The sequence below is a fragment of the Sciurus vulgaris genome (genome assembly GCF_902686455.1).
Source record: "Sciurus vulgaris genome assembly, chromosome: 15".
Taxonomy (NCBI): Eukaryota; Metazoa; Chordata; class Mammalia; order Rodentia; family Sciuridae; genus Sciurus; species Sciurus vulgaris.
In genome coordinates this window covers 17,113,125-17,129,125 of record NC_136476.1, presented here as the reverse complement: position 1 = coordinate 17,129,125, position 16,001 = coordinate 17,113,125, and the positions used below count along the sequence as shown (strand labels likewise).

Here is a 16,001-nt window from a genome sequence, read left to right as displayed (position 1 = left end):
CTGCCTGTTCTGTTGGGTGACCATGTGGTCTTCCCCAAGCCCCTTTATCCTCATGGTGGGACAGAGTTCAAACCTATTTGGGAAAACTAGAAAAGTGACATAGAGTTTTACCTTCTAGCCACTTGATCTTCTTTGATCCTTTCTCTTAATCAGATTAATTTCTAAGAAATATATTTAGTCTCGATTTTTCCCCCAGTACCAGAGATTGAACTCAGGAGCATTCAACCACTGAGTTACATCCCCAACATGTTTTTTTAGTTTTTGAGACAGAGTCTTGTTAAGTTACTTAGGGCCTCGCTAAGTTACTGAAGCTGGCTTTGAACTTGTGATCCACCTGCCTCAGCCTCTTGAGCTGCAAGGGTTACAGGTGTATGCCACTAAGCCTGATTTTATCATTCTTTTTTTTAATTCATGGAGAATTTCAAAAGCCCTTATGTGATTCTATTTCTGGATACTACTTTAACCTCCCTTTGAACTGCTTTATAGTTTTTGTCTGGAACAGATAGTCTTATGTACTTGAATCTCCCCAATAACGTTTAGGGTAAAATATACTCAATAATATAAAAATACTCAATATCTGTGGGAAGACCTTAAGGATTTTTGTGATATCAAGATAATTTCCCTGACACAAATCTCCGTTTTGACAATTGGAAGTAGTTCTCTCTCTTAAAAGTCAACATGGCATACATATACATTTTTAAACTAATTTCATGTTATACCTGGAAGGGGTGAGGTGGGTTTTGTAATCCACTGTAGAGACGGAGTGAATAATTAAGGTGCTATGATATGGTGCCTTTGATTGTAATACAAATTTTTTATTTACTAATGAGAGACCTGAGAGAGATTATTCGATCTTCTTGTCTTATCTGTTAAATGGAAGTAGCATGTCTTTTAAGGTTGATATATTTAGTGATGATGTGGGGGAGATCATGTACGGAAAGCACCTACCACCGTCCTAGCACATAGATGTTGAATAACTGGCAGTTTTTGTTAAGTAAAGTCTTCTGCACCAGCAGGGAATCCCAATCATGCCTAACTAGCTCAAAGCTGAACCAAGGTAACTGGCATGCAAATTAGCTGGAGGGGATCATCACTATGAAAAATCAGATTTCAGTATTTCTATAAATGTTGGATGAAACATTTCTGTGAATGGGATGAAAAAGACCCCAATTCAAATCCATGTAGCCAAGATATCCCTGGGGACAGCCCAAATACTTTGGATCATATTTGTAAAGATCGTGCAGAAACAAACTCATGCCAGGATTCCCTGAAGTCATTAACCTTACATCATTCCATGTCATTTCACTTGACTGTCACTTCCTCCTGCTTCTCAGAATTTGAGATTTTTGAAGTCTATAATTCTTTAGTGAAGGTACAAATCAGAAAATTCTGCTGGGGTATTTGAACTTCAGGATAAAGGAAGGCTACAATTTTAGAGCAACCATTTATGGGTGAAGAATCTGAAGCCTGCAGCTTATAACTAGTAAGAGTCAGCTGAGCCTAGAGGACAAGAGAGTCAGGAGGGAAGAATCTCTGATAATGAATTATGCTAACCTAAATGTACAGGTGCAACTCAGTGTATTAATATAGTTAGTGATTTGTTTAAATGACTGGGTACAAATGGTTTTGTACCCAACATAGGATGTTTCATAGCATGTGTGAGAAGACTCAGTAATGTGATTTCAAGGATCCACTACTTACCCAGAATTATTTCCTCACTATATCAGATGTCAAGGGTAGTCTTTTAATTCATTAAAAGATACATAAGTACTTTGTTCAACACTTAGAAACTCTAAGATCAACTCTTAGGATAAGTGATGATTCATGTTAAAATCACACTTAACTAACTGATTAATGTTGATGTTTTTCAGAAAACACTAGAAAGAAGGATGGAGATGATTGAATGGAACACATAAATGGACTTGTTACGGGGTTATTTTATTTTGCTCATCTTTTTACTGATGATCAGACATAAATGGCTCTATCATCTAAGACCGGTAAAAGAGAAATAGCAGTTCTGATCTTGCTTTAGTGTCTAGCCTAGAAAAACTGTTCACCTTGGACTTTTTCTGAGGATCTCATCTAGTCATTGGAGGTAGTTAGAGCAACTTAGTGAAACTGATCGGTTGAGGGCAGAATGTCTATATAATAATGGTACAATCTGTTTTCGGGTAAATTTCATTATTGCTACCCACATAGTGATCATTGCTGATGCCTTTATCTTTGTTCTTTTTGTTGTTCCTCCACTCTAAAATCCTGAGACAGCTATGGTAAAATAGGAAACAGAGGTAGGTGCTGGGTGGGGCGGAGGGTGGTAGGAGAGGCACTCAGTACCTACCGTAAGATGAGCTATGGGCTCTGCATTTGCACATGGCATTTCATAACAGATTAATCTAAGCAAATCCCAACTAGACTGTAAACCCCTTGGATACAAAGGCTTCACCTTATTATGACTTGGATATCCTCTTTTCCCTTTCTCTCAGAGCCAAGCAAGTGCTGAAGACCAAAAAGCTTTTCTGCTGCTTTTATATTGATCCCCCTTGCTCTACTCTTTTCTCCATAGTGTACCACCTCCTAAATATTACATAAAGTGGATATTTATCATCTATATAACCTTGATAAAATATAAACTTCAGAAGGGTATGCAGTTTTGTCTGTTTGGTTCGCTGGTATGCTTTTGCCAGTGCCTGTACTGGAGCTTAGACCATCAGAGTTGTTTAAAAATATAAATGACAATATACCTAATTTTGGATGAAATAATATAATTAAAATATGAATTTAGCAATGTCAAAGAATATTGGCAATCTATTAGACGTTCAGGCATTACTAGTTTGGTGGAATGTAAGAGCTATGCCACCTAATGTAGAGTTTGCTAGCCAAACATGGCCATTTAAATTTAATTACAATTAAATAGAATTAAAATTTGATCGCTTAGCCACACTAGCCACAATTCAGGTGCTCAGGGCCTGCCTGGTAGGACACCACATATAGAGATTCCATCATTATGGAAAGTTCTGTGGGATAGCAATGCTCTTAAGGGTGACAGGGCTGCTGGACTCTCTGTCTGGGCTAGTTCTAACTGGATGTTTAGGTATCAGAAGAAGTGCTGGCTCTGCCTATGCAATTTCTCTTCTCTACTTTGCTTTTGGTTATGAATGTGCCCAAGAGTAGCCAATGAAATGTTAACAGTCAAAGAACATAGGGACTGCAACATAGGTAGATTTTCTGCCAAAATGTTAAGTGAAGCACATCCTCTGAGCTCATTCCAAGTAAAATCCCATTAGTGAATACTGCCCATAGCCAGGCAAGAGGGACAGTCAAAATATTTATTGTTTTAGGCTCTACATGAAAGACCGATCAGAGCTGGATTGAGATGTGTGCAATCCTCAGGCAGGCAAAATATGGGTGCTCCTTCAATGGATAGGCTTTAAGAGTTGGTTCAACATTTATTCAGAGATGTTAACTAGCATATGGAAGATATGCTGAATACAGCTTCCTTTGTTGTCTGAAATAATTCAACTCCTGGATAAGCAAAATAAACCTGTTACTGGGCCCCATCTTTCTAGAAGGCAATATAAGTGCTAAGAGTACAGTTTTATCCTCAATTTGCCTGGGCAGCCACTCACTAGCTGTGAAATGATTGGCAAATGACATAGCTTTTCTGTGCTCAATTTCTTCATTTATAAAATGGGGATAATAATCATAGCTATGTCATAGAATTTAAGAAATAACATGTTTAGATGGGGCTATTGCATGTAGAAGCTTTAAAAACATTAATTCCAATGCCTCAGGCATGCTTCTGGAGAGAAGGTCAGAGGTACAGGGAAAGAGAAAATCTAAATTCTCTCACAAAGTAATTTGTCAAATTATTTCTTCTAACCCCATATGCTACTTGGAGTTGTCGGGGCAAATGTAGTTTTCAATCTTGTTCCATGATTAGTTTTGTAGTTATTTTTAAAAATTATTCCCTGTACATTATCCATAAGCAATTGATGATTTGACTTGTCCTTTGGTCCAGATCCAAACAATATTTTATAGTACAGAGTGTCTTGTTTTCATCTCCTATGTGTGTGTGGAAAATCTCATATCAGATAATTTAAACATTGATTTGCTTCACAGTATTGATTTTAAAAAAATGACTTTTTCCTGAGTATCTTTAAGTTATTTAGGCTTCTTATTTTTCTTTTTGGTTTCATAATTCAATAAACTACTTGATGGCTTGGCAGTCTTAAATATAGGAGGGTATCTATACGATTTTGGCTTCTTTCCAGTGTAAGATTAGACACTTGGGGTATGTTGACTGTACATTCCTCTCTTTGCCTCGGGTGACTTTGTTAATCACCAGTTCTCTTTCCTGTCAGCCCAGTTGTGGCCTCAGAATCGTTCTCAACACATTCCAGGAAGCTACCACCAATTGATTTCAGCTGGCACTATTTGTCATCTCTGCACCAGAGGTAATGATAAAATTTCAAGTATATTATCAAACAGCAAAAACTAAGAATATCCTAGGTTTAAAGAACTCCAGATTTAAGGTCTGTCTGCAAGATGATGAAACATGGATTCCATGAAGAAGATTTTCATACTATTTACTCCAGACCTTTAAGAGTTTCTGTTCTTGGAGGGACATATGCTTTGCTTTGAACATACCCAGAACACATAATAATGTGTTGACTCTGGAACAATTGTACAGCAAATAAGATAATGAAGGTTTTATTGAAACTGAAAGGAGACTTTTCTAGACAGCAGTGATACAGATTTGAGTCATCCCTGGAATTCTACTTTAATGCATTTTTAATCTTTCTCTGGTTGAAGAAAACCGTTGGTCAATGATATGTATAGTTTTCATAAATCCTGTGGTCCATGTCCAGCATCTGAGACTTGCATGGGGAATTAGAGGAAAATCTATTAAGAATATCCCAAACATTGTTATTAATGGTACTACTTGGGGTGATGTTAATCCACTACATTTCTAGCAGCTACAGGTTCTAACGTCAGCCATGTTGATTCATGATTCATTTCCTCTAGAGGAGAGGGAATAAGTACAAGGATGCTTTATTTATGTCTTAGTCATGTAAGTTTTTAAACATATCTGTGGATTTTAATACCTTTACAAAAATCATTTCATGAGATAGAGGTTATGTTGTAGAACTTCAGAGAAAAATTTACTAGAAATGAAGTGGGTAATAAAATGTTATGTGTCCATCTCATGACAAGACAGAGGCCCATGATAGCAGGGTGTGCTTGAGAGCAGTGTAGAGGGGCATTAAGTTGGGTTGCAGGGTAAGTGGAAGCCTCATTGAGTGTTAGATAACTTTAGAGAGAGGTTGGCACTAGAATGTAAAGGGTCTTGAGTTCACACAAAGGCATGTGGAGTTGACCTGGAGATCAGTGCTGTCTTGGAGCTGGGAGTCAGTCAGACAAAAGAAGCATTAGGAAAATGGATCTGGCAGTATAGTCCCAGGACCAACAGTATCGGTCTCTTCTGAGACTCCTTTGACATGCAATTACTTGACCACAACCAGATTTATTGAATTAGAAAATGTCTGGTTGAAGCCCAGCAATTTGTGCTGTTGTCTTTTCCTCTTCTTTTTAAAATTTATATTTAATTGACAAAATTAATAGTCATATTGTAGAATGGCTCAATCAAGTCAATTAACATATGCATTCACTACTATTTCTGGTAAGAACAATTAAAATCTACTCTTAGCAGTTTTCAAGCATATAACATGTTCTTATCTATACTCACAATGACCTATGATAGATGACATATGAACTTATGCTTCCTGTTGGGCAATTTGTTTTAAGAAGCTATCTGGGTGATTTGGATGATTTGAGAGCCATAGGTCTAGACCGTCAACCCTAGTTTCAACAGAGTAAACCCCCATCTTGTCTGTTTTATAAATTGTGATTCTACCTGAGATTTCAATTGAGGAAAAAGTTCAGAGCCTTTAGAAAAATCAGGCCCATAGGAGGTTGGGACTCTAATGGTTGTTCCTGACAACTGTTCTGTCAAAGGAAAGTGGGGTGGGATGGTCTTAGCGCTGAACTTCTAAAGCTGGTCCTAGTAACTGTACATCTTACACAGTGAAGAGAATCATTGTTCACAATCAACTAGCACTATTTCACTTTTAAATACTTTGGCTTTTCTCATTTTTTTTTCTTTGTAATTGTTGGATATTTTGAACTAGTCAGGAAATCATTTAGAAAAAAGGGAGTGAACTAAATGGTCTTAAGAAATGCTTGTTAATAAAAATAAGTTTGTCATTCCTGTCAAAATGAGTGTTTTTATGGTATAACTTGCTCTTTAGGGAAGAATTTTCAAGTCTGACAGATGTTTGGAACCAGGCACAGCTGTGGTAAAGAACTAAATGAGGCGATTCATAGTAAATAAACTTTTCAAGTCAATTGGGTTCCAAAGACCAAATGCAGCAGAGGGTACAAAGTGCCTGGGGTACCAGTACAGTGACTCATGAGGAGAATACAATTAAGGCATAGAAATGGAAGAAGCTATTTTTTGAAAACATCAGAGAAATGTAAAAAAATATCTAATTTTTATAAATTGGAATGTAACTTCTGAAAATGTGATCCATGGATTAGGATTTACTCTCACTGAAATCGCCTGGGGTTTGGTTTCAAATAGTTTCTTGGGCTCCAGGTCCAACAAAGTCAGGATATACAGGGGAATCTATGTGCTCTAAAGCTCTCCAGGTGACTGTCAGTTATGCTGAAGTTTCATAACCACATGCTTATTGTGAATGTTTTCTGTTAAAAAAAAAAAAAATAGTGGCCAAGAGTTGGCTAAGTAAATCTTGGGGGGATGTAATAGACACCTTTGAAATCTTTGCCTGGCATTGATGGGTTTTCTGAAAGTTATAGACTTTCAGTTCTTTAAAAGGCATTTCTCTATAATAATGGATTGCCCGCCTATGATTTTTCTAATGTTTACTCTTCATGTTCAAAGACACAATTTCCCAGTGAGCTGAGAGTTGAGCAATTCTAAAGCAAATTAAATCAATGTAGGGATCTGTTTGGTTAATTCAGATCAATAACACTTTTCTCCTCCATGGCATTTTATTCCCTAAACTAGATAGTTGTTTTTTAAAGTCCATGCTTCATTAATGGACTTAATTCATGGGGGGATTAGATAGCAAACTGTTAGATAAAAATATTTATTTTGTACCTTACTAAATAATTTTGTGCCTTACTAAATAATTTATTTTGTACCTTAATAAATGTGGAGCTTGAATACAATGACATAGGTTGCTGTATATTTATCTCTTTATGTGGCTATATTTCTATATCTTTTGGAGGCAAAAGTTGCAGTAATCCTCTGGAACTTCCTGACATCTCAGAACTTGGTAATTAATATTTAGTTGAAAATTGTTATTATATTAGTTCAAGTGGGATTATACACACATCCCTTGAGGAAGTTCTTCTTTTTCTAGTACCCATGTTACTAGTGATTGATTGATTTTTGAAGTCATATCGTCAGTTCTATCTTTCAGTTTTCAGTTCAATTTTAAACATATAAGTATGTATAAAGCTATAGGCAATTATATATAATGATTCAATAAGATTATTATATATGACTTATAATATGTGATTAAATGAGTTTCTTGGATTAAACTTATTTTATTACATTGAACTTAAATATGTAAGTTCAATTTAATGATATACATATACACACACATAAAATTACCACCATACCAGTTCAAATAATTTTACTTTACCAGGTTCTTACAATTCTATTCAGAGTGAATCACAAAGTTACACAAGAGAGGGCCAAATATTAGTTTCTCTTTTCCTGTCCTGTAGTCTGACACTCAGATTTTAATGGAAAAGGGGAAGAGGAGAAAGTGATTATATTGCTATTTTTTGAGGACAATTAGCACATTTGAAAGGGTTGAGAGGAGGGTCCTGCTTGAGTGTGTTTCTTGGTGCTCTTGTTATATTGTGTGCCTTTATCAGAGCACGTGTAACCCCATGCATTCATGTCTGTTTTAATATCCATTATAACATTCCCCACAGCTGGGGCCGTGCCTTATTTATCTTCCTGTGAATTCATGCACATAGTAGGCACCCCATAAATGTTAGGTTGGAAAACAAGTTTACAAAAATAATGCTTTTTAATGAATAAGACTTCTAGTATTTTCTTTGTCTATACAAGATGTTTCCAAGATTCCTTACTTTCTTTCTAAGAAAGTTTCTTTTTTTTTTTAAATCAAATTTTGACATTGCACGTGCTAGTAAAGAGACAATATAAGAGGAAATTAACAAAAACCAAGATGGACTTTTGAAATAAAGATGCTTGATACCCATTTCCTTTTTTCTCATTTGACATTCCAATTATGTCTAAATCATGCTGAAACACAGACCATCGGGATCAATTACTTTCTGCAGGTAGTATAGGAACAAATGATAGGGCTTTGACATCCTTCAGATTTAGCTGGAAATTTCTGGAGCAGTAGGAGAAAACATTCATGATTATTGCACAGAATGATAGACCCCAGGGATTAGAGACTACACCGGGGTTTCTAAAATGTCTAGTTTTATGGTGATTTTTTTTTCCCTGTTTTTGGTCATTTTGATGTGTATTCTAAGAGAAACTTTCCCCAAATTTCTGCAAATTGTATGTAGTAATATAATTGAAAGTCACGCAACATTGTTTTCCTTTTTCATCTCTAGTGACGTTCCATTTATAATTTTGCCTCAGCTAATCAAAAATGTAAGGGCTCTTATCAAGCTCCTTTTAAATAGGAAAACCTGATTTGTATTTGAAATATATATTCTTCTCCCACAAAGAAGTCATTGCTCATTTATTCTTCATAGAATCAAATGCAAATTCCACTGGATCATAAGAATGTGAACAATCTCTTGGTGTCTGTCTCTCTGATAAGTTCCCAAAAATTATAAACCGACTAATAAAAACCTTGAAGGCTTTCTGATACCATATGGTTCTGCTTCTTATCCTAGGGTGTCTAAAATGGTAAATATGTCTATTTTTGGGAGAAAGATGTTAAAATAAACATACGCATTTGTGATAAAATTTTGATGAACAAGGAGCATCATCTCAGAACATACATGCATTTAGGTGACTTTTTTGAACTGATATTTTTCATTGCAGAAGAATTTTCTCCCTGAATGATAAATGAAGAACTAGCCCACACTTTGCACTCTGAGACTTGAGGCTGACTATCATCAGGAAAAGGAGTCTCTGATTTCAACATTAGGAGCCTGCAGCCTGAAAGGTGTTCTCAACTATGGGCAATGCTATTTGTTTTACCTAATCAAACACAGCCGGAAGTGGGATCTTAGTATTTAAAATCTTATGTAATTCTAACACTAATTGGGTAGCATAAATCTTTTTGCATTTGTAGCATTTAGTCACTTGTGATTAAATACAATTTGATAATATTTCTGAAGCAATGAAATTGGGGAAAGAGATTACTGACTTTTCTAAACCATGACTGATGAGAAACAGAAAATTCATGACAATCAGGTGAAAATGAAGTTTGGTTATTTTCTTTCAGGTAGTATATTTCACAGAAGGAGAGAAAAAGACAAAAATACGTATTTAATTGCAGTTGTCCCTTAGTTTATTCAAACTCATTTGCATTGTGATAGATGAGATCTGTCTTTTTCTACCTCAAATAATCTCTTGAAAAGCGATCAGTTTTGCCAATTGTAATTTGCTTCCAAAGTGACTCTTTTCAAATTCATATTCTTGGAAAGAAATTCCAAGACAAAACAGATCACAAAACTTAAAATATAAGGTGTGAAATTTTCACTCCAAGATTTTAAATGAAAATGTATATAGCTGAATATACACGTTTACAGTCCTTGGATCTGTCTTATTTAAAAACATAAATTAACAATTTTAAACTCATAATTAAATTATCAAAGTAACTGAAAAGATACTGATTCAATCCTGAAATGAAGTTTTCATAAATAGGGTATGTGTTTCCTATAATTTCATATGTATGATATGTTTATATTTTTATGAAAATAGTTATGTATTTTATATTTATTTGTAGTGAAATATGTCCAAATATGTTGGGCTTTGTCAGAAATCAAAGAAGAAATCCTTCCTGTTGTGTATAGTCTAGGTAAACCTGGTCTTCTTTTTAGCAAAAAAAGCACACTACTGCAAAATAATGTTCTTTGGAAATGATTTTTTAAATTGGCTGCACATATGTGGCTAGACAATTTCTTTTCAAGCTAAATAAACATGATTAATTCTGGCAGTTACTCAGATGGCACAGGAACATTCCGACTTCATTTTATTATGATAAATTTATCACTGCTTTCTTGGAGAAAGAACACATTTTTATAACACACACTTTGTCTCTCGTGTGTGTGTGTGTAGACAGACATGTGCACACACATACCACTTCTCTTTAGGCTTCTACTTTCTTAAGCGTTGTGAATACTTCTTAAAGTTTGAATTTTAAGTTTCAAAATATAAAAATATAAAATTATACTTAATTCTTATCCCTGTACTAGTTTAGGTACATACTTCATATTCTTTGATTATTATCCATAACCATGTTCATATGTTTATGCAGCTCCCATGTTGTGGGACTGTGGTTTCACATAGTTCAACCATAAAATAATTAGAGCCAAGACTGCCAAGTAAAGTTAAAAGGGCCTGGTATTTTGAGTATTGTTTTGGGATTGGGAAAGATGGTCTTTATGGGGAAGGGATCCACATAACATAGGGATCATCAATTTGGATGCTGGTCACAATCAGGAAAACATTGGTTTTTATCTTTTTTGGGATACACAGAATAATAAAAAATTAAATTATGCAAAGAAGAAGCTGGGTATAACTTTAGTGATTTTAAATATTTAAAACACAGCTTCATTGAAGTAGTTTATGAGAAACACTAAAGCACATCTCAAAACACATTTTGGTGACGTTCTATGATATACTATAATGAATCCTAGTCTGTGATTAAGGTATGGTGTGGTCTTAGACAAAGCATTAAACTTTTCTGAGTATCGGTCTACTATGTTGAATTATCTAGTGTACCTCCCAACCCTTAAGATGTACCAATTTTCTACCATATTAAAATAAATGGGAAGGGCAAATTTATGGGACACTTGAATATTTTCAAGACACACAACCCAAGATAATAAATAATAGACACTAGGTTCTGGCTTTTATTATATATAGACCTAGGAAGCCTGAAATGTTGAGGGGAACAACTTATTTTTTCTTTAACATTTTAAAAGGAAACCTGCATTCTGAATGCAAATGTGTATCTACTTTGTAGGAATACAATAAAATAATTTGCAAACACTAGGAAGCAAGAAATAAGCCAAAGCTAAAAACTATAAAATTCTTGTTTATTTTGGGGAAAAAAGGATATATAGTTATATTTTAAAAAGTGAGGAATATGGATAACTTCTTAATAAAAACAAAGTAGAGGTTTTCTTGGCGTATCAAATCTTTAGGCCTAAAAGCATTGTCAACGTCTGCAGCATTAGGCTAGAAGCCCCACGCCTTGCATTATTCCTCAGTTCACATATTTAGGTTCCTGTACTAATGGGGTCAATCTGCTCTGTCTCATCTGGAGGGCTGAGCAACTGGCAAAGACAGGATTAGGGTGGAGAGAGGAGGGATGATGTTGAGCTAGAAGGTGGAGTCTCTTTACTTCAAGGCCGGCTGGATAGGAGAGGTGGAAAAGTCCTGTGCAGTAGGTAAGTTCATCCATCATGTTGTTATAACTATATGCTCATCCATTTACTAGTATTTACAATAATGTCATAAGAGTGGCAATTGTATGTTATTTTCATTATTTTTTTTTTATCTCAGTGTATGGCATAGTGCTGGACACTCACTGGACACTTAGAAAAAGCATAAATAAAAGATCCACAACTCCTGACTTCATGTGTTATGAAAACTGGATTAAGTTCTTTAAAAAACTGAATGACTTTCTTGAGTTTTCTTTTTTAAATCCTGCATGCTTTGACATGAATTTCTTTGATCTGTTAATTTGCAAGAATGCTTGGATCCCAGTAGTCACTGGGTGGGGACTTGAATTGGAGAAGGGTGCTGTGAAGGAGTCCTCCATGGTTGGGGGCTTCGGACTGGTGAAAGCAGCATTAAGGGCTGATGAACCAAGGAAAGTACACATTGAGGTGGTTCAAGAGAAGTTTACAAAAGGACCAGAGAAGTTGCAGAGATTTTTTTTTGTTTTACTTTTTAAGCCAGTCTAGAGGGACCTAAAAGCACTATTCATCAAATACTTTTTTTTTTACTGTGTTTATTGCAGCACTGGGGATTGAACCCAGGAGCTCTCTACCACTGAGCTACCCTTACTTTTGAGACAGGATCTTGCTAAATTGCCTAGGCTGGCCTCGCACTTGTGATCCTCCTGTCTTAACCTCCCAAGGAGCTGGGATTACAGGAATGTGACATCACGCCTGGCTTCACCAAATGTTGTGTACAGCAGCTTGGTAATGCTGGTGTTTGGAAGCCAAGCATCCAAGCTGTACATCTCAGGTTCACTCAGGTTATTAACTTGTGGTACTTGGTCCAGACTAGCTGTGCTTTTCCTTATTTGAAGGAGGGATGGGGGAAGGAGAAATGAAGGGAAGAGAAAAGACTATGCCCTCCAACTTTATTCCCCTCACTTCCTTATCAGTGTAGTCTGGTGCAGAATCTATTAAATTTCTCTTTTCATGGGACATATAGAGTATGTTCCTCTGATCTTCCTACCACGTTCCCTCAATAGGCATCACTTGGACAATTTGTCCATAGCTGGTTCTGATGTGAGCTCCTGGTTGAGCTACTGAGGACGCTCATCTCACACTCTTTTCCAAGCATTGAACACAAGCTTTGCCCTTGGATCTACCATGGGCCCCAGCGGTTACCTACCCGCCTTCTTCTGAATATTTATGCCCAAATGCCAGGATGTCGGATGCCCGTCCACTGCCATCACAGACCACCACAGGCACAGGAGGCGTGTCTCGGAGGTACTCCAACACGATGGAGATCACATTGGGCCCTCCTTCCACAATGAGTGCCACCACCGGAACCCCTTGACCGATTCCTGCATTAAAAAAGGAAAAGAAAAGGGAAAAAAGAGAAAACAACACAAAGCCAGCAAACCAAAGAAACAGAAAGAGAAACAAAAAGCAAAAACTAAAATTACTGAGCACAGGGGAGGTGACAACATATGAAGGGATAAAATACGGAGTGAAAATTTACAGAAAACTCATTAGCAGAATTCTTCCCCCAGGGCATCCATCTGACTTTGTGCTCTCCCCACAGCTGTTGGGATGCAGAACTCGGCTAAGGCACCAATTACCCTACTTTACAGTGGGGAGCCTAGGCTGAGGGAAGAGAAAGGAACAGGTTAACAGAAAAAGCACCGGGCCAGAGGATTGGAAGCTAAATGTGATCCTAAGCAAGTCTCTTATCTATCCAGTAGTTCTATTTCCCATATAAAAAATGGGAAGTTAAAATTGCTACCTTCCTGAAGTTATGAGAGCGATAAGAAAATGTTAAATAATTCTTTTTATTAAAGACTTTCAAAATCTGCAGAGGAGTTGTTGAATCAATTGCAGCCTAAACTGTGGGTCTGGCATCCTGACCACAGGTGATCAGCTTGATTACTGGTGCTCAGCAGCCTGGGGGTCCTAATGGATTACCCAGGAGATGTCAGCACCTGCCACTGTCACATTCTTCTGCACTGAGCAAGGTGTCAGGCATGTGATCACTACACGTTTGGTGAATTGAGTTGAATTGAGGGGTTTCACAGATCTTTCTGAAAATCTTTAAGCTATTTATTCCAAGTCATAACATGTTGCTATTTTTATCTATTTTTAAATTATTTATTTTTTAATTTTTTATAGGCTACATTTTGATTGTACACGAATGGGGTACATCATTTCATTTCTATGGTTGTACACGATGTAGATTCACAAAACGAACGAGAGACAATGGGATATTAAATCCATTTTCAAGTGACATTTCAAGTATCATCAGCATTCACTGGATAACTCCCTTTTGTTGAGTTGGTATTACGCTGTATTTTCTCTCCAGGCCTCAGAATAGTTAGGAAACTGAGCAGTAACATAAAAATGAGAAGGTTATCTTAAAAGTTCTCGTAAACAGATAAAATCAAAATCTTGTGCCACTTCTGTAAATATGAACTTAAAAAAAATCATACCTGTGATTATCTGAGTGTTCTCCCTTAGTCCCTTTTGCTGTGGTTTTATCTTATATCAAGAAAACTGCTTCCCAGTGACAAATAACAGTTTGGGATTTTGTTTCTTGCTCTAGAGATCTTATTCAACTTATGTGACCTATTTTACTTTTAACATCTGAGTACTTCAATCTTGCAGGACTTTAAGTTAGAATTTTTTTTTTTTTTTTTTTTTTTTTTTTTTTTTTTTTTTTTTATAATTTGAGTTTCATTTTGAAGGAATTTTCCAAATGCCAGATATACCAAAATGGATGCTGTTCAAATCTACACTTTAAAAACTGTAAAGAAAAGGATGACTGTTGATTAAGCTAAGGTACCGAGATTTCTTTTTGTTCTTCAGAAGGAATTGGGGGAGAGAAGTGACCTAGGGTCCTGTTAGTTTTTTTTGGATGGTGAGGTTTTGAGAATTACTCCTTCCAATCCAAGTAAAGGGGAGATAAGTCTTGTTGCTCTGTCTTGACCCAGGATCCCTTAACTGATTTGGATGCCAGGTATCTCTCAAGTTCTGGGTATCTATGAAGGGGACACTTGTCCATTGCTGCTGACCGTGACCACTAAGTAAGTTCCTATGGAAGTTGCTCTATAGATTGAAAGCTAAGTTCTCTCCTCTAGGAGAGAACGTGGTGTCTAAAAAATATCCACTCATGTACGGATTTGTATTTCTTTTTGTATACTTTGAAAGAGATGGCATCTTTTCCAATGTGAAATTATTTATGAGGTATTTCCCAAAGTACTATATACTTTATTTTTCACTTTGCTTTAGCACATGCTCCCATGCCTTTTATCAAGGAACAATACACCATCCTCCTATTTTACATCAAAAGGATATATTTAGATTAATTCTAGGATCTCCTACTAGAATTTGCCAAATTCTGACTCTTGAGCATGAATTTTAACAGTGGGACTTTAACTCTCAAACCAAGTGTGATCCACTATGTATTCTCATGGAGAAAGAAGTCCTAGAATAAACTTTTTAGAACGTTCCAGTTAGGGTCGACAGGACAGCAAGCAAGATAACTGAAAACCTCCCCTCCCTTTGACAGGGTTCATTAGTGCAAAAGATTGAATTCTTTTTTTAAGGCCAATTTTTATGACAGCAATAAACTGTCAGTTTATCTTCTGCCAATATATTTGTCAATGTATCAAAATGGTATAGCCTTTAGAAATACAGAAGCATTTTCAGGATAGGATTTCCTCTTTTTGGAATGAAACTGAATATAAATTAGAATAATTAAAGCAAATACATTAATACAGAGCTCAAAATTAAATGCTGAAAATTGGAGCAAAGTATTTCTTTTCTCGTTAATAATGTTTATAACCCCAAATTCTTTTCTATTTCCTTCAGTGATAAAACATGGAAAAAATTATTCCATAGACAATAAAAGCTATTATAGCTTAAAATAAAAGCATTTTAAAATTTCTTAGTTATGGGAGATAGAGAAGCAGGTTAGGTATAAAAATAGCATGCTTATTATAAATTAAACTTGCTTATATATAGTAACATGAAGCTTTTCTGTCACATCTGTCTTTCACACACTGAGCCTTTGTTTCCAGAGAAAGAAAGTGATACCTATTAGTTAGCAATGACCTAGAGCAATGATTCTTAGCCTATTTTGTGGAGGCAAGAATCTTAGAACTCTGTGAATCTCATGAAAGCTAGCAACCCTTTCTTCAGAAAAGTGCACATATGAAAGGACACAAAAATGCCTCCATGCAATTTCAGGGGGTTCATGGATCCTTGAAGCCTATCTGTGGATATCTTGATAATGGACTTTACAAAACCTC

The 16,001-nt window shown here is 36.0% G+C and overlaps 1 protein-coding gene across 19 annotated transcripts in view; it reads right to left on the bottom strand.

Annotated features, from left to right (window-relative positions):
- Window positions 1-16,001, bottom strand: part of TRPM3 (transient receptor potential cation channel subfamily M member 3) — a gene marked incomplete at its 3' end in the record, with an annotated part of 506,455 nt that overhangs the window by 192,228 nt on the left and 298,226 nt on the right. For 18 of the 19 annotated variants that reach the window (XM_079111999.1, XM_079112011.1, XM_079112015.1 and 15 more), the window contains one exon: window positions 12,884-13,058. In XM_079111999.1, the coding sequence (XP_078968125.1) occupies window positions 12,884-13,058 (175 nt within the window). Of the gene's footprint in view, window positions 1-12,879; window positions 13,059-16,001 lie in introns of those variants that run through there. The other variant, XM_079112008.1, reaches the window with a different exon arrangement.